Here is a 20,624-nt window from a genome sequence, read left to right on the forward strand (position 1 = left end):
CGGAAGAAACGCAGTGATAGAAGTTGGAGCTGGATGACCAGTACAGCTGCCCAGTCCATCTCACACTTGCAGGTTTTTGCTTGTTCTCTAATTCTTTGCCCAAGTTAGATCCTGTCTGCTGCTTCTCAGAAAGTTAGTTCAGTAGAGTGGTTTATGTCAACAATATTTTCCATATGATAATTATTCTTATCCCATAATTCCATGTTTCCCTGTGCCGCTTTCTATAAATGTGTGCAGTGGGCCCCAGCGAGAGCAGTTCACCCCCTCTGCCTCTCTGCATCCTGCATGGAGGGAGCTGGGTGTGGGCAGATTAGGTAACCAGTGTTTAGAAAGCTGCAGCCAGACGAGGTGACTGCCTCAACATCTTGTCCCTGGAAAAGAATGTTACCGAGTCCAACATGCGATGTCGCGTTCCTTGCTCAGTCTGTAGGCAACCGCACCTGAAATTGGCTTTAGCGCGACCTTCCCTTCTCCAGGCCTCCAGCTCCTCCACACTGGCTGATTTCAGTGCTGTTGTTGCAGTGGGTTTAGAATAAACACCTCTGTGTGTAAATCGTGCAAAAGTCTGGGTTCTCTTTTGCTGTCGATGTCTGCAACATCTGCAAAGATCGTGTCAGTAAATGAGACGCCTGACATTCTTTCAGGTCAGGAATAGCAGGTGTGGAAGTATTTTGGCACATTCCAAAGGCCTGAAAATCAGGGGGTTTTCCTATTATTCAGTGGGTGATCAGAAAGACAGACATACTAAATTCTGGTCCTTTTTCTGCTTTACTCCCCTCGAAGTCTGTATGTACAGGTTACGTCTACGCAGAGCTTTGGCTAAAACCACCTACGTCAGATGTAATTTTCAGTGGTTTTTAACTTTTTTGGATGTTCCAGTTTCTTCAACTAAATTAGCTGCTCCTCTCTCAACTATCTCTAGTCTGCCTTGCCAACACTAATACGTCCAGTTCAAACTGTGAAGCTGCACAGGTTTCCTCAGCTGCCGCGAAGCTGTCCTTCAGATCCTCGCGAGAGTGTTACGTTTGGAAATGCGCTCTGAATAACCCGGGCAACTGTTTTTGTTGTCATGTAGGTGTCTTGCCACAAGCACGCTTACGGGATATGTTACAGTGCCAAAATGATCCAGTGCTTGGAAACATCCCTGCAGGATTGTATGCCTGAAAAGCGTGTCCCCGTTGTTGTGCTGGACACTGAGACATGGCTGAGAATGTAATGTAAGACAGTGAGAACAGCTCTAGAGGGTCAAAAAATCCATTACTCTCGTGTTCTTTGCTGTAACAGCCTGTAGCAGGCACTGAGGGAGAGTGGGAAGGAAGAAGGGGAGTACCAGATCTCTGGTCAGTGAAGGGTTACTAACCATTGTGGTCTGAATGTGACCATAGGCTCAGTAGTCCCTAAGCTGCTAATTACCAGAAGCTGGAGGGTATACCAATCTCCTAGGAATTTGTCTAATCTCCTTTTGTGCTTACAGCCTCTAAGATGCCCAGTGGAATTAATTCCATGGTTCTGTTTTTCCCTTTGTTTCTTCTAAGCTTGCTCCCCCAGTAATCAGGTGGAGCAATAGCATAAAATATAGAAATTCATAGTCATGGTTTCTCCTTTCATGGTTGTAGAGAGTGCACTCTCCCAAAAGACATCTTCCACGTTTGTGGATCCTGCTCTCACTCAGTATCTAATAGCGGCAGTGCAGTGACAAATAACTGTGAGGAACTATCTATCTGTGAAATCAGCTGAGCGGTGAGATGGGAACATTAATACCTCTCTGTGGAAGCGTGTCGTCTTCATTGTACAGACGCTTGCTGTACTAGCACGCTGTTTAGTTTATGTGAAGGAGCAGTTGCTGTGTTCCCCCCTCTTTCTTACCCATCCCTCAAACGTGCCGTGGTACCCTCGCTCTGGTCAGGTTGCTGGCAGCGGAGGGGGATGAAGTAAGTAATAGGATACCATACGGCGAATGAGAACCCAAAAACTGTATGTGGTACAGCCGGTTTTGTTGGTCCTAAAGCATTGCACAGATTCTGCTCCTCATTGTAGAGATGTGGATCTCTGGCACAAAGGGGTGTTCTGACTTGTGACCCCTCCCGGGCAGCCAGACAGGTTTCTGTGTCTGCTCTCAAACTCGGAGCAGTGAAACATACTTTTCACTCGGAAATTCACTCAGGTATCCATGGGGGAAGCAAAGGGCAGTGCCGGTCTGCAAAAGAACTGGTGATGGATTGCAGAACTGGGAAAGGTTTGGTACGAGAGGGAGCGTGTGGCTCTGGCAGGAGAGCTGGGCAATAATTGTTTGCTGTCTCTAGGGCAGTGCTGTAAAACGATTCTGTAGTTGTTTGGGAGGAGTTGGGCACCTGAAGAACCCAGCAAATGAAATTTAAACTATAAGCCAGTCACAAGCAGGTTTGTCTTTTTTGTTTTTAAGAGACCAGTTTCTCCTGTTGGGAGAAAATGAGCCTGTGAAGCCAAGGCACCTGCTCGGACATGGCCCGAGGATCTGATAGCCTAGTTTGAATCTAGGAAAATTGCACCTGAGCCTCTGTGGCAGGAGGACTGCCGAACAGCGGAAGAGTTGCGATGGGGTTCGAATAGGGAATGGGTACCCAAGACTGTCAGGAGCGAGCTGTCGGGGGCCTTCAGAAGCCGCTGTGAAAGGTCACATGATTTTTTGAGTGTCAGTTGGGTACTCGCTCTGTCTCGAGGGGCTCACGGTGCCCCTGCTGTCATCCTGTTCACTAAAGTGGCGCCTGGGTTTCTCCCCTCTGGCAAGGCAGCGCGTGCCGTCTGGGAAGACAGCGGGATGTGACAACATGGTGCCTAATAGGGGGCGGGGGAAGGCTGAGACACGATCCTGTATCTTCTCAGGAGAGTCTGTAATTGGAGAGTGCGTCTGTGCTCGCACCACTCCCAAGGAGCTTGCTCAGAAGGCACGAAGAAGTGGGAGATGGAAGACGACTGGCATGAGGGATGCTGGGAGGTGTTTCTTTTGGCTGGGGCAGGATCAGCAGGAGGAATGTGGTCAGGTAGTGCCTGGGAAATAAGCCCTCAGAACTGGTAGGAGAGGAGGAGGGACTGAAAGGAGAAGGGCATTGGTATGGGAGTTTTTTCTCTGGATGAGTGGCAGGTAGGAAGAGGCCGCTCCAAGACTGGAGGCAGGAGGTGATCCAAGGAATAACAACAATGAAAATGACCTCATCTAAGGGCAATTGCAGTAAGAGGAAGGGTATGGCAACGGTTAGGAAAGCTGAAAAAGGCGTCGGAGGCCGTAAACCGTGTTAGTGGGGTGGCCCAAGAAAGCAGCGGTGCAGCTCCTGGGGTTTCCTTACTGCTTCCCGTTGCAGTCACTTCCCAGAACTGCCATGTCCATGAGGTGCTCTGTGGTTCCGGGTATTACGTAGCCAAATGTGTAACAGCTGTCCTGTGCATTTGAGGGAAGGCATGTCTAGTACTTGGCTGCAAACAGAGTTGTTCTACTGTGGTAGAAAAGCAGAGTTTTGCTTTTCCTGACTAAAAGAACGCTCTGGATTAAGGCAGGCTCTTCCATGTGAAACACTGCTTTGAGGGCTCGATTTCTGTTCCACATGAAGTAAAGGAGGAAACACCTATTTTCTCTTTCAGCAATCTCAATCCAGAGAAGAATGCAAATGAAAATGGAATGTCTGTGCAGAATGAGAACTTTGAAGAGATCATAAACCTGCCTATCGGTTCTAAACCGTCCCGGCTGGATGCCATGAACAATGACGGAAGCAGTAGTCCTGAAATTCCTTTGAATCCAATTCTAGCCTTTGAAGAGAAGGGGACTCTCTTGCCTCAGGTAGATAGTGTTCAAACGCATCAAACAGCAGGTAGGTTTGCCTTGGTGCATTAACACTTGTAATTTGGTGTGATTGACAGGGGCCTCCAGTGCTTAATTGCTAGAAGTTGATGCATTTAAGTTTTTTCATATTAGCTGGGGAAAGGAGCTTATCTCCTCTTTGTAAAACCCCACGTGCCGAGCACATATAGGTGCTGTGCAAGCTGCGGTGAGGCCGTATCTCGTATTTGAGGGGGGTTCTGGGTTACCCTGCATGCTCTGCCGCGTGCAGTTGCTTGGGAATGTTTGCCCTGCGCTCCCAAAGAGCAGTGACAGCCGCCGCTGTTCCCAGCTGTGGTCAGCACCTGCCCCCGGGCTCGATGAGCGCACGTGGCCGACACGCGTGCAGAAGGGGAGCTGGTGCCCACCCACCCGCCCTCCGCAGAGCCCTGGGCACGCTTCCCTCGCCAGGCTCTCGCGGACGTTAATGCTGAGGGATGGATGGCTCGCGGCACGCTAGATTTTTCGGAGTTACATCACAACTTTTAAGGAGTGCTGGGTAAACAGATCCGAATTTGGCCAACTAAATCGGACTGCCGTTGTCCGTGTCCGGGGCTAGGCAGTGCCAGGAAAAGGAGCTCGCAGTAGAATGGCAGCAGAAACGCGTAGCCGTTAGAAGTAAGTGATGTCACTCTTGGCTGACCTGTCGTTTTTTGATACCCTCTGTTGTAGAAGTGATCTGATTGTTTCTGCTGAAGAACCAAAGGTGATTATGAGCATCTCTGCAGTCAGCGGAGTTTCTTCCAAGCTATGAAGGAGTGTGTTTGGTTTTTGGCTTTTTTTTTTTCCTCTCCAGTTTTTTAAAGTTTCTTGAACATCTGTTTTGGAAGGACTTTAGTAAAACCAGCAGAAGAAATTATGGGAATAGACTTGGATCACCTTTCTAATAGCTTTTATCACTAGAAAAATCATGCTTCACGTGCATTACTTAATATGGCTTTTTCCAACGAGCTTTTTTTCTGTTAGTAAATGGATGTTTCTGCATTCCTTAAGACACAGGACACTGGAATCTGAAAGCAATGGGCTGATTGGGGTGGTGGGACTGATTCTTTTTTAAAAAGGCGGGTGTTGGTTTAAAAGGTGTTATTGTAAAATTGGCAAAGAATCTTTTACACTTTGTGGTATGAATACTTGAAAAATGAATACCTCGTTGCTCTACAAGTAGAGTTAATGGGGTGTCTTATTTAAACCTGTTGGTTTAAATATTACTGCAGAGAACTCTAATTATGGGGGCGAAGTCTAGGCTTCTGTATCAGGTTCTTGTAAATGTAATTCCTACAGGGACATTCTGTAAATGGAGATGTCGCTATGAGCTTCTCGCATTTTCTCTAAAAACACAAAACAAGGCAGGTTTTAAAATGTGAAAATTTGAAAGCGTTATTTTTTCATGGACAAGAGGAAAACCTATTGTTCTCCTAGATGATGTATTTATGGGTTTTGTTCGGTACAGAAATAAATTGTTTAATTGAATAAATTAGAAAAATGTGGTAAAATGAGCCTGCAAACTCCATTATTTTCCTTCGTTACCTCCACGCTCACAGTGCTGTACGGGATGCGCACACCGGCACACGCACACATGGAAATACCTTGTTCTGAGTCCTCCAGATTGCTGCTCTTCCCCACGACGACAGACCTTTCCTTCGCCTTACCAGACTGTCGAAGACTGCGCGAAACCTGAACCAGCTGATCTGCGGACGGCGAAGCAGCTGTGCTTGGGGATTTCTTCTGGTTTTGCTTGTTTCAGAGAAAATGGAAAAGGGTGCCTGCATGTGCTTTTTACATGGTGTGTGCTTTCCATAAAGCAGCGCTGTTGGAGTGGTAAGAGGAGCGATGCAGGTTGCCTTCTCCACAGTCTGATGCCGATTTCTGCTCTCGGCGTTCCATCCTCGCTTTTGGTCGCTATTGGGCAGCGCTGTAGAATCTTGCGCCTTTCCGTGCTTTGATCAGGAGTGCTGTCGGTGGCGGAGCTCGCTGGGGATCGGAGCGGGAAGCACCGGCCAGGGCTTGATGCACTGCTCGCTGCAGTCAGCGAGCCGACCCGTGGCTAGAGGAAACAGAGGTCTGTAGGGTTTCAGTGCCCGCTACCGGAGAACACGGATCATTAGGATTCCTGCTCTTGCCTTCTGAGTGCTGAGCTGGGCTGTAGGGGAGCTGTGCGGAAAACCTCCGCTGGCAGAAGAGATCTGCTGAGACAGAAGCTGAGGAGTTTCTGAAGAACTGACTTTCTGCTTCTGCCAAGCGTTCATCTTACACAGGAGATGGGATAAGAGCAATGGAAATGCAATGGAAGAGCCTTCATCTGCTGGAATATACATGTATATGGGAGGGAAAAACCAGCCGCTCGGTCAGAACGCATGGAATAGCAGCTTGTGACGCAGTGAAATGAAGTGCGTTCCTTTCTCGCTTTCTTTAGCTTTCCATGTACGTAGCCACAGCGCTTTGAAGTGTCCAAGATACGGTTTTCTTTAAACTCAGACATAGCATGTAAGTACCAAATAAAATGTGTTTGAAATATTTATTTCTATTTACATTTTCATTTTCTTGCACAGCTGAAACGAGAGTCAGTCTGGGATGGAAAATGCTTCTTGCTACTCCTGGTCTGCTTAAAACTCTTCAGGTTTCCTCTAATCTCTACTGGAAAAGCACTTACAGGGTCACTTACAGCCAGAAACAGAGCAAGTAGCAAGATTTAGCTTCAGTTTTGAGGATTTGTTTAGGGTCAGGTTTAAATGATGGTGATCGTTTTTTGTGAGACTCCAGCACTCCTGCTTCTCTGCTGGCAGCACAGAGATGAAGAGCCTGCTTCATTTCTCATGTGGGTTGTTATTTGTGCGTGTTTGTGTTCTAACAGGGTTGCAGTAAAAACAATCTATAATTGTAATTGTTCCAGGTTTGCTTTAAATGAGAGAGAACTTTTGTCCTTTTTCAAGGGCCCAACATGCAGACTAAAAGCTAGGGAATTGGGAGCAGAATTAAAAAAATGAGAAGGTATTGAACTTTCAAGTCTTGCTTTAAGCCCCTTTCATAGAATCACAGAATCACAGACTTATCTGGGCAACCTGTTCCAGTGCTTCACCACCCTCCCCATGAAGAATTTCTTCCTGATATCTAATCTAAACCTCCCCACTTTCAATTTAAACCCATTACCCCTTGTCCTGTCACTACAGGCCCTTGTAAAAAGTCCCTCCCAGCTTCCTTGTAGCTCCTTCAGGTACTGGAAGGTGCAATAAGGTCTCCTCGGAGCCTTCTCTTCTCCAGGCTGAACAAGCCCAACTCTCTCAGCCTGTCCCCATAGCAGAGGTGCTCCAGCCCTCTGAGCATCTTCGTGGCCTCCTCTGGACTCGCTCCAACTGCTCTGTATCCTTTTCATGTTGAGGGCCCCAGGGCTGGACGCAGCACTCCAGGGGGGGTCTCACCAGAGCAGAGTAGAGGGGCAGAATCCCCTCCCTCGACCTGCTGGCCACACCTCTCCGGATACAGCCCAGGATACGGTTGGCTTTCTGGGCTGCCAGCGCACACTGCCGGCTCATGGTCAGTTTTTCACCCACCAGTACCCCCAAGTCCTTCTCCTTAGAGCTGCTCTCTATCCATTCTCCACCCAGCCTGTACTTGTGCTTGGGATTGCCAAGGTCAAACCAGCAGTCGCAGCAGTGGCAGCCTGCGGTTCCGAAGGCCGGGAGCAGTAACCTTCCACAGCAGCTGGGCTGCCCTCTTTGGGAAGGCTGGGCTCCTTGCTCCTGTCCTAACAGCACAGCACAACTCCTGAGGCGGGGGGGGCGACACTCTGTGAGTCCATTTCCTACGTGACAGCCCTGGGTCATTCAGAGTTAGCTTTGCCTGTTTCACATCTCTCTTACCTCCTCGCTCCTGATGGAGAACGCTGTGTTGTTCTCCTTCTTGCTCAGACCTTGGAGTAACGTTGGCAATTAAAAACCTAGAGAAGCAGCCAGAACTACTGTCATTACTTACACTGGGTCTCTGTTTGGAAAAATAACTTCAAGTCACCCAGCGAGGTGGCCGGGAGTTTGATAGTGTGTTCCTAGCTGTGTCGTTCGGGGCGCTGTACTCCTCCGTTGTAATAAGCCCAGCTGCCCACAGCTGAGCCCGTGAGTCTTTCACCTGAGACTTCCAAAGAACATTTCCTGTCACACGCGAGTATTGGAATCGCCCTGCCGCTTTACCTCACGTCTCTGCCGGCCCTGTTCTTTCAGAGGCCTTGTACTGCGCTGTGGAGGGGCTTTGGAGTGTGGGTCTTGGTTCTAAACGCTGCTATTGAGGAGAACTTGCAGTTATTAGAAGGACTCATTAACAGAAATGCTTCCCCCGGGCACCAAAACTGCACTTAGAGGTTCGGGCCGCAGTAAAACACAACGCTGAGCTCTGAGCTGACAGAATGGGTGGGGTTTTTTTAATTACTATTTTTTTTAATCTCACTTTTATTCCATGTTTGTAGCCAGTAGCAGCCCTAAAGCTTTACGTGCATGTAAGAGTTACACCGTGGTCAGAAATACCTTGAAAGACAGGAAACTCTTCTGTGAGGTTTTCATAAGAAAGTGGGGTATTTGGGAGCCGACGTTCACCACAGGGTTGGTTCTAGAACCTCCATATCCCAGCCAGTTCCACATCCAGCTCCAGCCAGATTCCTGTATTTACAGACTAGTGTGTTGATCAAGGTGGAACTGGATTACTGATGGATGATGAGATTCCCTTACAAATGAAAACCTGCATGACAATGCTAGTGCCCCAGAATTTCAGGGCTCTGTGCTACATCTTTTTTTTTTTTTTTCCCTGAAAAATACTGTTTTGATTGGCTATAAGGTCTGAGAGACAGACCTCTTCCCGCTGGGGGAGAGGGAAGGGGAGGTTGTTCGGTATCCTGTATGCAGGGAAGAAAATCAGTGGAATTTAAACATACTACCACTTTTTTTTTGTGATCAAAATCTCAACTCTTTTAAAATTAAATACTAATATCAAAATATAAGATCAGTTCCTAACTTTGCCAGATTTTGTACACTTTTTCCCTGTTGCAAGTAGGAAATTTGCGGTTTGCAGAACAGATTTCTGTGTTCAAACACCTCTTGCCCCGATCTCTCATGGCAGCTGCTGTATTCTGAAGGTGACTGCAACGTTTACCTGCCTCTTCCACTGGAGCGCAGTGCCCATGGATCAGTGCCCACAAGGATCCGCCTTAAGGCCTGCCCTATTTGTGTTTCTTAGGAACTTCCTGCTGTTTCTCCGAGCTGTCCCTCGGCAGTTACTGCCTGTAGTAACCTGTTAGTAGTTTGCTACCTGTCTACTATGTGCTTGTTCAACTATTTTCTGAAGTCGAGTCCCCAGAGAGTGCTCTGAAATAAGGGGCACAGAACAGGAATAAAATCATGATGAATGCAGAGGAATCCGTGTACTTGAGATGCCTCTTCGGTAGAGTCAGCCTGTTGCGGGAATTAAAGCCTCATGAATACAGTGCTGGTTCTTGGAGGGGGTGGTCAGGAAGCCAGAACCAGCCATGGAAGATTACCCAAGCATAACAGGTTTTTTCCAAACAGTTGCTTAAGCAGCCAGCCAAAATGTTCAAGGGATTGTTTTTTGACCTGATCCGATTCTTGTTATCGGAACATCTCTTTTGTTTGATGAAACTGTAAGTAGCAGGAAAACTTTAACTACAGGAACCAACAAAAATAATTGCCTTCTCTGAACGCTCAGGTCTAGGACCTGGTAAGTTTTCGTAAGCATCTGGCTTAAATATTAACTGTCTTCGTGGGAAATAGCTGCCCTAAGGAGCTCTTGAGTTTCTTCTGTTTGTTGATGGACTTGCTCGAGGAGTTTGGCCATTTGGCATTTCCTGAAGGCTAGTGAAAACTCTGGATCTGAAGAGGAAAAACGAAAGTTAGGCCACCCGCTGGGTTTCCCTGCATTCTAACGCAGATGCTTAGAAAGCTGTTGTTTCAAGTTAGATACAGCTGATGGTTCTTCTCCCAGCATGAAGTATAGAGAAGAGAGAGCAATAATCTCCTGCCACACAAAGCGGATACTACCTCAGTTTTCATCCCTATGACAGTTCAAGGCTCTTTGCTGCCAAATTCTCCCAACCCAGACATCTAAAGCTCAGTCGCCAAATTCAGCCTTATGGAGCTGGTGGGTATCAGGAGGTAGCAGGGTCCTGGCTCTGACTCTACACACGTGGAGGTACAGGCTATGGATGTTTGTTACCATATTATAACTCTCATTTGGACTCAAATTCTACCCAGAGCCAAAAAAACGAAGCAAAAATAGAAAAAATGAAGGAATAGAATTTAACGTATCAAAAGAATGTGAGACCTTCCAGCTTTAACACCAGCTAATCATGCAATTTGCCTGTTTGCTTGCTTTGTCAAAAATAAACTAAATTCATATTTGAAAAGTTTTTAGGCCATGTTCTAGTGCCAAACATTCTTAACTGGGTAAAAACATCTGTAGCCAAAGTCCTGTTTCCCTGCTGATCGGGAAGCCTTTAGTTTTAAAACAAACAAACAAACATCCTCTGCCTTTATCTTGAGATACTCTTAGTTACTTAAAAACGGGCACGGTAACAGCTAGGCCTGAGGTTACGGTGTTTGCTTACGTGAGCAGAGCCAGTCCCCTTAGGAAGCGGCGGTGCCATTTCTGTTAGAAGCGGTGCCTGTTCACCGCTGATGGGAGCAGGCAGCATCTGGCAGCGCCCCGGGGCTCGGCCCAGCAGCACGGACGTACCTCCTCGCAGTCTGCAGTAGGTAGAGATGCCCAGCTGCTGAAAGCGGATCTCTCGGTGGGTGAGAAAATTCTTGAGGTAGGCCTGAATCTCTCCGATGTGGCGCTTCCACAAAGGCATCGTTTTCTCTGTATGAATGGGAGAACAACTGGAGATCAGTAGGAGCCTTTAAAAGGGTTGGAAGTGGATTTTTGTAACAACACGTACGATGGTTAATGACTCATCTACCTTCATCTACAACCAACGTTACTGCAAGGATGGGGAAAGGACTTAACGTACCGCAGCCTCTAAGGGTAGCGCTGATGCCTCAGGTAAATAAAACACCGTGCTAGGCAGCCGGTCCTGTGCAAGGTGCACGCCAACTCGCAGCTGGAGCAGCCCATCCTGCGAACCCATCCGTTACACTGCTGGGCTCTACTTGCTACTCGAGAACCCGCTGTGTAACAGCAGCGTTTGGTTCTGTAAGGTGCTTTCCTCTTGCTGGTCAGGGAGGAGAGGTGAAGTAAAATTTTGGAACACAACCATCCCATTGTAACTGTCTCTACCAGCCCCTGCTCCTTCCTGTGGGGCTGCCACCACGTTGTATATACTGAGAAGGAGGGTTGGACAGGAAGATGCAACGACTCTTGTCTGAAACCTCCTCACCCTTCTCTTGGTAAGGAGTGTGTTACGTCACCCGCCTTCCTCCTCCAGTTGTTTTTAAGGACCTCTGAATTGGCTGCAGCCTAGCCCTGCAGAATGGCTGTGCTTGGGGAAGGCAACAGAAACCTGAACCAGATCTTTATCGGTGGTCTATTTTCATCCCTGGGCTTTCTCATGCACACAAGTGCTGGTCTGTGTGCGTTTCAAGGGTGACTGCCAGTGCTTGCATGCTAATAAATCTGTACAGACCAGGCAGAGGATGCTACAGGAATGCTAAAGGTTGTTCGGTGCCTGACAGTGAACTCCTTTGGGAAAAGGCTCGTTTCACTCCAGACAGCCATAACTATCTTTGGAAGCACAGCTAATGCTGTGTGACAGTTACCATGAGCCATCATGCACTGGACAACGGAGGCAGCTTGAAAGGATGGCTCAGCGTGTTCCAGTTGGCCAGCCAGTCTCACCAAGCACTTTGTCAGAGGTTCATCCATCTGTTGCACCATGCGCAACACGGCTCCTTCTGGAAGACGGAAAGAGGAGAATAGTCTGTAAACAGAAACTCCATCGCGGAAGAACTGGTGGGAGGTCTGCCAGAAACCGTACTGCCTAAAGAGGAAACCCTGCTTGCAGCTGGGGGAGCCAGGTAAGTGCTGACCTTGTGCAAGAGGTTATGTTTAGGTGGTACAACAGGGTCATGTCCTGAGGTGATGTTCTCGGTAAGGTGGGGCCATGGGTTTGATTCACAGAGGGGCTGGTAGATTTTTGTTTTGTTGGGTTTGTGTTCTGAGAGTGAATCAGGCTATGTATGAGATCCACTCGTGCCTCGTGGGCTTACTCTGCCCAGCAGGTGCTGGGCACCTCTTGCAAAATCAGGTGTGACATGTCTCCAGTAGCATGGCAGTTCCACCAGACAGGAGAGATGAAGTGTTGGGCAGGCTGGAAAAGCTTACACCGATCCTCTCTGGCATGAGGAGTGCTGTACCCTCCACGGGTACTAATTTGGGATCTCTTGTAAAATCTATGTGCAAAAAATTTAAAGAGAAAGCCACTTTATATTTTAGTCTTTTTTTATATTAGTTTCTGCTACTGTGAAATGAATTCAGCCAGAGAAACAGGGCGACGTTGCAAATAAAAGCAGATGGGCCAGGTACAGCAGGGAAGTTCAGCCAGAGAATTTTGAGTAAAAACTTTTAGGCAGTTCAACAGAAAAAAGTGCTAACAATGGAGCCCATGTGTCCTGCCGCTGAGTCCGATCTTGCTGCTCTTGAAACTTACGGCAAAGCTCTCGGTGAGTTTAAGGGGAAGGGCCTGGGCTGTACGCCCACCCGTGCCTCCTCTCCCACTAGGATTAATAAAGGATATGTGCATCTCTCGGATGAAGCCATGTGTGGTGGGGTTGCTTTCCTACCTTGCTTTGCCAGCTCAGCAAGGCAGGATGTCACGTAATGAAGAGAGTCTTCTCGGCCGTCCATGGAAAGCACGGTCTGGAGGAGACCTTCAACACACGGGCTCTCGGTGACTCTCTGCGACGAGAAAGAGATTCGCCTTCAGCACTCCCGTTATGTCCTGGTGGTGTCCAAGGACTGTGGAAGTACTGTGTAACTGGTAGCGACACTGAGGGCTAAAACATCGGTAACAGGAATGTCTGTCACCTGGTTGTGGTAGATCCGGGAGGAAATACCCTGGGTTGGTCAGAGGTCACCTGATTTTAGACATTTCCCAGGGTTCTGTCTGTGGAGTGTTCCCATGATCACAGGGTCACCCTGAGCTCAAAGAACCTCCTGACCTATCGCTGCTGTACCGGGCTGTATGTTAGCACTACGCTGTCTGCTCCGCTCTCACTGCAGAGGCGAAAGCCAAGTGCTCCAGGGCATAGCACTTGGAAATGGGGAAGTTCATCTGGTTTGTATTTGCCTCCAGGGCTTTGAAAACTTTCTAGTGTTGAAATGCTCTGAAATCTGCAGAAATATGAGATGACCTCTCACTAGCAAAGGTCAGTTCTGTTTCTGGAGAGAAACGTTGGGAATTAAACAGTCCTGTGTATCCCTCATCTTTTAGGGTGAATCTGCTATGCCAGAAGTGGCGGTGGGGCAGCATGTCTCTGTAGCGGGAGTCGGAGCTGAAAACGGAGAGGTGACTTGGCCAGACCTGACCCTGGAGTAAAGGCACAGGAGACCACGGGAGGAGTCACCTGGAGATGACTGGTACTTGTGAAGCTGGATCACAGAGTCAGCAGCTCTCTGGGTGGCCACAGTAACAGGAGCTGCTCATGCCTCCCTCAGGGAGCTCAGGTGCCTACCGACAACAGGGAATGTCTTTTCCTGCGTGCTCGTTTCACGCTGCAGTTTTTAACTTGCTGCTTAGAGGAGCTGATTGAAGCTGGCTTCAAGACTGCTGCCTTTTAAGCTCTGCTTGTCTCCTGCTGGCATAAAACCAATGCTTTCTTTCAGTCCCTGTGACAAGGGCTCTTAGGTGTTTTAGGGATGGTTCCTTGGAATTGACCCTGGAAACCTGGCACTCACGTTCATGTCCGTGGATTCACTTGGTCACTGAGAGCTAAATACATTGCAAGGCGCGTTGTAAAGCCTTTTTGCAGGTGAACCAGCTCTCTACTTTTTTAAACCATCCTTTCAAAGTTTGCTTTAAAAAAGTTACCATACAGAATAAAGTCACAGAATTGAAGTGAGAAGTATGGTAACTTTTTTAAAGCAAACTTTGAAAAGATTGTCCAGTTTCACTCTGACTGTGGACCCTGAGTTTGAGGGAATCTGTTTCCCTGCAAAAACTCATTTCACAACTATCAGAAATTCATCTAGTTCTTATATTGGCTTAAGTGAAAAAACCTATTGGAAATAGTTTTCCTTTGGGCTGGTTTACATCTCTGGAACTAGCGATAACGGGATCATGAACAAAGGAAAAGAAGGAGAACTGAGTCTCAAGAAGTGTGTGCTCAAAAGTGGGGCAAAGGAGAGGCAAGGATTTGGGTGGGGTTCTTCCCCAGTACGGATTGTTACGAGCGGCACTATTGGATCAAGGTACCCTTAAAAGGCAAGGAGAAAGGAAACGCGTCTGGACACGTGGATTTCGCTACAAGCGAAGTGAGCAATAGAGATCGTCCCAGCGGTGCGGCGCAGCGAGTGTCCTGTCAAACAGGCACAATGTGCATCAACAGCTGGGGTTGTATGTAACAAACCAGGAGTGCAGTTAGATCAGTGATGAACCCCGTGAGTTCACATGTCGCTAACTGAGGGCAGCCAGAGAGTGAGTGGCAGGAAACAAGGATTCACGTCCTAACAAACCTCAGGTTTTCCTGGATAGTTCCATTAATTAGTATGAAAAGTCTTTGCTAGAAATATATTTCATACCTGTGATGAAGTAATTCGAATTAGGTGACCACATCACTCGTAGGAAAAATGAGACGTTTCTTATTTTCATTAGCATGGATTGGAAAAATATGAATTAAAGCCCCTTTCATTACCAGGCTGCTCAAAGCCTCGTCCAGCCTGGCTGTCTTCAAGGCCAGACTGGATGAGGCTTGGAGCAACCTGACCTAGTAGAAGGTGTCCCTGCCCATGGCAGGGGGGTTGGAACTAGATGGTCTTTAAGGTCCCTTCCAGCCCAAACCAGTCTGTGATTCTATGATTGTGTGACACATCAGGCCCTTTTATTCATACACACAATTTTTTGTAGAATATTCTTGGTGTATTTTTCATTAAATTAAAAAAAATGTTTCTGTGAGTGATGCTGAACCACACATAACTGCAAGCTCCCAGGGTACAGTTCAGTGAAAAAAGTTGGGTACATACCTGTCTGTTTTTGGAAAGGCTCAGGTTTTTGATGATACAAGCAGTATGGCCGACAATCACAGGGTCTGTTTTATGCACTGACAGTAGCATTGCCAAGCTCTGTAGTAGCTCAACGCACGCCAGAGTGTCCTGAGAAGAGCAAGAGTATCTCAGTGACATCCCGTACGGACAACACAATGCAGCTTTGCAGCAAACAACAGATGGACAGACAGATCCTGGCTCTGAAAGAAGAGAATTACTGGGCTCATTTAAACCACCGGGGTACTGGCTGGCTCCAGTGTCTTTCCTCTCAAAACACGGGCTGCTGACTGGCGCTGGTCTAGAAAGCACTTGCCATGGGAAGATCGACGGCATCTTTAAGGTCCAGTAGTTTGTTTGCATCAAACGCTTCCCAGAGGTTGCTGGTAGTCTGGGGAGGGATGTGTGATCCTGACTGGAAGGAGAAGTGGCCAGGGAAGGTGTGAAGGCAGAAATACACGGTGCAGCAGCACCTCAGCAATGTACCTCACTTACAGTAACGGAGTGCACAGCTCGATCGGCCCGTGATCAGGCACCGCTTCAGGGACATGCCCTGAACAGCACCTTCTGAGTTTAGACAGGTGTTTCTCTGCTCTCCGATGGATATTTTAGAGGGACTTTCCCAAGTTCCTCTCTCCCTGAATGTAGTCTTCCTCCAATTACTGCTCATAGTAATGGAATCAGATCTGAATTTGGATTGCTGCCCAGGTGGTTTCTCAATAACAGTGTGGACTTGGGGGGGGAGGGGGGTGGCACTGCTGTCTGTAGGAGAAACCTGTTCTCAGTGGGCTTTGGGTTAGGTCTACAGGTAAAAGCAACATACAGTTTCCTCTTGGGATAATTTTTTTTCTTTCTTTCAGTGTCGTTCCCCTAGGAATTGAGCTCTTTATGCTGTTCTTAGCTTTGTTAGTAATTAACTATATTATTTGTGTTCCTTAGAAACTGAGACACATCAGCAAGAGTATTCAGTATAAAACAAATCAGTCCTATGTACAGTTGAGAAAGATCGTGTCATTCTACAACCTGTGCAATGCCAGGATCGCTGAAGCAGCGTGATAGGCAGCTCTCTTTAAAAGTGAGTTTAACTTGCATCTGTCTTCTGCTTAGGTTAAATTACAAAAGTCTACCTTATTTTCTTTTAATATTAGCTGACATTTTCACTTAAATTCATTTGTAAGCACTGTCACAACTAGCAATCCTAAAATAAGACATGGAAATGTATGGAAAGGGCAGTGCTGTGGCTACACTTGGGGCATTTAGAGAATCCTGTATGCAAGCATGGCTGTAAATTTTCTCTAATTTTAGTTTTTCTCCTCTTCAAAGGCTGAAAGCATATACTTTTAGATAAACCAATTAGATTACCATTAATTACTGTTTCCTGTGCTTTTGTCCCAAGCTTCCTCCTTTCTATGTAATCCCATCAACTATGGTACCCTTATTTGATTTGCAACAGCCTGAGAGGAGGAAATTGTCCACAGACTGTAAATGAAATTTCTAACATGTAATGACTTCCCTGCCAAGCTCTTCTGTTTATTTGGGACCCACATTAGGAAGTGACAGTACTCTACGTTCTGCCGAACCTCTTCTTTGGCTGGTATGTGGCTAGGATCCAGATTTCGTTCCTTGGTTCAATCCTGCACAATGTGAGAGAACACAAGGGAACTGAGTAAAAATGGATTGGGTGGTTCGGATGGATATTGATCTAATTTCTCCTAAGATTTAAAAAAAAAAAAAAGGCCAGGAAAAGCATTCCAGCAGCAACTGTGCTTACACTTGCAATACTGCGCTTGCACCCCTTATCCAGGGATTTCTTGAGTTGACAAATACTATCCCATTTACCACGTAGCAAGATGGGAAAGCAAAGTTATTTTGTACCTGGAATAGAAAGTCCACGGCACCATCTGGAGCAGACAGACCCCTGCCACCCTGCCATCCAGGTCTTTGCTCAAAGGAGTGGGATTTAAAAGGTTGTTTTCTCACAAAGCTTTTAGTGTTCTTTAGTGTTTTCAGGGTTGGGCTGCCCTTGGGAGAAGTGAATAAAATTCCCCCTGCAAGATGGAAGTTTTCCAGCGCTTGCTGGGAATCGCCGTCAACAGCCTGGCCAGGGGATCGTAAAAAAGGGGCTTAAAGCAGGGAAAGGAGCTCCTGTGAAGCATTCCCGGGGGTTTGCTTCATGGTAACGAAAGGGCAGATGAATTCTGCCCTATTGTATCCTGGGTAGTATTTGTAATAATTCAAGCATCACTTGACTTGGTTGTGAAGGTTAGCTTTGTTCGGAGGTTTGTTTTCCAACAGCTGTTCCCATGGAGAAGCCCCTCTTTCACTCACTGAGAATTCAGCCTAGGTTAGAGAAAGGAACCTTGAAAAGAGCTGAAAAACAGGCCAGAAAGGCATGGAGGTGGGGAGGCAGGATATGGGTAAGGAGAGGTCAGCCCCTTCTCAGAGTGCCCAGGGCTCACTCGCACAAAGCAGCAACATTCAGTGCTCAGGGGCAGCCGTATTTGCTCACTAAGACAAATTTTGAGATGTGGGTACTTCTCACTGGGGAATAAACCCTCGAGGGTGATGCTTTGCTTTCCAGCCTCCTCCCGCTGACCCTTCTGCCCCGCGAGGGACGGGCTGTTCTGCTGCTGGTGTAAGAAGCGTGAGCTCCTAGTGCTTTTGCCTGTTCCCACTGACGGTGGGCTGTGCCCTTTGTAGCTGGGGCTTTGAAGCCCACTGGTAAAGACACGTGCGAGGATCAGGGAGCAAGGAGCTGCGGATACTCTTTTCTGGAAGAACAAAAAGTGTAAGCAGAGTCTGGGGGCAAGAAAAGCAAACGGGAGCGAGGACAATGTTCCAGCGTAACGCCTCACACTGAGGAACGTTTTTACTGTGTAAATAGCCTCCAGCTAACTCGGAGCATTCCAACTTTCTGCTTGTTGAGTGCAAATCGTGTTTTGGCTGCGTGAGGAAGTTTGACGAGCCATGAGGACGTTTGGTGCTAATGCAGCCAGCACCGGACCTAGGAAGCCGCAGTGCCTTTGGGAAGCTCTGTGCTCTAGTTGCTGCTTCCCAGCCACTGAGCTTACCCCTTTCTTCCACCATGTTCCGGAGTTACAGGAGGGGCAATTTGGTTTGTACTGTGCAAGGCACCAGGCTTCCAGTCCCCAGGGGACATTTCGAATCCGACTGAGTGTATTTCAGCCAGGAGAAGCACCCAAGCTCGGCTGTGGTTGCTCAGATCGTCTGTCACTACTGCTTAAAGCAACGTGTCAGGAAGGGTTTTCTTTTTTTGCTTACCTACACAAACTCTGAATGTCTTAAAAGGCTACTGTTACCTCAAGATACCTATCAAAAACCTGTCATTTTCATGTTCCTAAGGATGCCTTTAATTACTCTAATGGAAAAGCACATTTAAAAATAATAATAATTTGTCAGTTACCACTTACTGGCTTTGTGGGGAGGATGAAGGTGCAGCAGGAGTGCCTTTTTGTTCATTTGCTGTAGTTTATTTCTAGTCAGACTTTATGTGTTTGCATAGTGTTGCACTGTTAAGGGTGGTGTTTACCCTGCCCATGGGCCAAAGAGCTGTTCTGTAACTAAGGACGTGAGGAGACACAGGGAAGTCCTGGTGCGTTAGCTACAGACAGATGGGATTTCAAATTTTATTAGCCCCTCATTGCTGTCTTGATCCTAATTGAAAAGGTGTTATGTTTATGCAAATGTACTTTTGAATAACTGTCCATATAGGGAAGTAAAGTATTTTTGCACTTTGCTTTGCACTGATGCACTTTAAATGCACTCTCTAAACGCGTTTGCTTTTCAGCGTGCGGGGAAGCTCCGTAGCCAAGGAGTGACTTCCTTGGCTGACTCCGTGGTTGCAGTCTCTCATGGTGCTGAGCACGTGTACTGCCCCCTGTCCACCTGGAGACCTACTGTCTGGGCACTGAGGGGACCATACAGAGTGCAGGGCGGTATCCACACATCCAAGGAATCTGACACCCATCTCCGTCTTTACCCTCCCCTTGGTCCCATTACAGGTAATCTGCTTAACTGTGGGATCCTTTGGCTCCCGCTCACCACAACAGATGGGCTCCTTGGGTAGCTAGCGACAGCGCAGCGGTACAGACAAAACCTGGTTAATTTGTACGGGAAGGAAGAGAGTTGGGAAGCCTCACGGAGTCTATCAGTCACTCATTTAATTTGCGGTCTTGCCACAACAGAGTGTTACCACAAGAGGGGACCAGAACTCTTTCCGATCTCCCCTACCTGGTTGTGGGGGTGCTGGGACAGTATCCAGAGCAGAGCGATGGAGGCGCGACGCACATCCTCGCTGCCAGATGCCAGGAGAGCGCGTAGCTTGGGCAGGACGTCCTCAGCGACCATCTCCGCCTGGATGTCGGCTGGTTTGGGAACATGACCAAGGTCAGGGAGTGTCAGGGCACCATGAGGAGATATTCCAGCCCTGAATCATGAAATTAGAGGGCACCCCCCACCTCTGTGGGATGGGACCACACTGGAAGTTTGTTTATAAAAATAAACGCTCATTTGTTTTGACTCCTTTTGCCAAAAGATTAACGCAGGCTTGAGAGCATAACGTAGCTTTGGGCACCCTTCAGTTCGTGTTTGAGCCTCAGCGAGAAGAACAGCAGGGAACTTTGAGTGCTTCATTGGCCTAAGGCCTGGTGAGAAGGTGGCGCCTTCTGCTGCACAGATAGGAAGACCTCCGCAAGCACCACCTATCCCACAGATACGGTTAGTCAGGGGAGAGATCCTGGTTCAATCAATCCTTCTACCCATTTGTCCCTGCACCCCCAGCAAGTGCTTTCGGGCCCTACGGCATCACCAAAGCAGCCGGCAGATGGAGAGACAGCCCTAAAGGGCCAGGCAGACCAGGGGTTTTCAACCACACCAAGGACCAGCGCAGCACCTCCTTTACTTCTAGCTCCACTATAATTGTGATTGCTTGAAAATGAAGCACCTCAATGTTTTCTAGATGAAAAACTCTACCCTGGACCCCAGGGCTCTTGTGCTGAGTGTGCTAGTTCTCTGCTTTCATCTCCCAGGTGTGCTGCAGAAGAGGAACTTAGGCATTTAATAGGACATGATTTTTTAAAAGGATGACAGATGCTTGGGAGAAAATGATATTTAATGACAGCCAGATTCATGCCTTGGGAGAAGGCAGGTACCCACTCAAGCAGCAATTCTGGGAGACATTCTGTCCTTTTCAGGTTTAATGCTTAGACATGGAAGGGAGAAAACTTACTACACTTGCAAAGGCTCTGTATTAGAAGACTTCTTTCTCTCTCGCTACACTACCCCTCACTACCTGGGAACTCCGAGGCTGGTTTAGTTACTGTATGCTCTGCACCTCCCTCTTCCCCTAACATTAATTAAACTGTGGAAAAGGGGGTACCTCTTCGCTTTTAATATGAAAGGTTCCCAGCCCGCTGTGCTCACTCTGAAAGGCAGGGAGAGAAAGAAAAAGAAATAGTGTGGTTTGTTTATCTCCAAGAGACTGCTTACCACTGGTAGCCAGATTTCTTAGGCAAACACATGCCTGGCTGGAAACCTGCTTGTGCCAAGGTGAGAGGGGGGAGGG

The 20,624-nt window shown here is 47.6% G+C and overlaps 2 protein-coding genes across 2 annotated transcripts in view; one reads left to right on the forward strand and one right to left on the reverse strand.

Moving 5' to 3' along the window:
* MAP7 (microtubule-associated protein 7) overlaps nucleotides 1-5,898 on the forward strand; it is a gene marked incomplete at its 5' end in the record, with an annotated part of 31,170 nt that extends 25,272 nt beyond the window's left edge. The window contains 2 exons of the mRNA XM_010158744.1: nucleotides 3,616-3,842; nucleotides 5,798-5,898. Coding sequence (XP_010157046.1) covers nucleotides 3,616-3,842; nucleotides 5,798-5,898 — 328 coding nt within the window. The remainder of the gene's footprint in view (nucleotides 1-3,615; nucleotides 3,843-5,797) is intronic.
* A 3,697-nt stretch (nucleotides 5,899-9,595) lies between these two features.
* The window catches only part of LOC104514932, a gene marked incomplete at its 5' end in the record, with an annotated part of 11,964 nt that continues 935 nt past the window's right edge, over nucleotides 9,596-20,624 (reverse strand). Inside the window, 7 exons of the mRNA XM_010158746.1 lie at nucleotides 9,596-9,717; nucleotides 10,580-10,705; nucleotides 11,602-11,736; nucleotides 12,625-12,739; nucleotides 15,023-15,151; nucleotides 19,292-19,425; nucleotides 20,549-20,594. Of these exons, the coding sequence (XP_010157048.1) occupies nucleotides 9,596-9,717; nucleotides 10,580-10,705; nucleotides 11,602-11,736; nucleotides 12,625-12,739; nucleotides 15,023-15,151; nucleotides 19,292-19,425; nucleotides 20,549-20,594 (807 nt within the window). The remainder of the gene's footprint in view (nucleotides 9,718-10,579; nucleotides 10,706-11,601; nucleotides 11,737-12,624; nucleotides 12,740-15,022; nucleotides 15,152-19,291; nucleotides 19,426-20,548; nucleotides 20,595-20,624) is intronic.

Source organism: Eurypyga helias, unplaced genomic scaffold (genome assembly GCF_000690775.1).
Source record: "Eurypyga helias isolate BGI_N326 unplaced genomic scaffold, ASM69077v1 scaffold5899, whole genome shotgun sequence".
In the NCBI taxonomy this organism is placed as follows: domain Eukaryota; kingdom Metazoa; phylum Chordata; class Aves; order Eurypygiformes; family Eurypygidae; genus Eurypyga; species Eurypyga helias.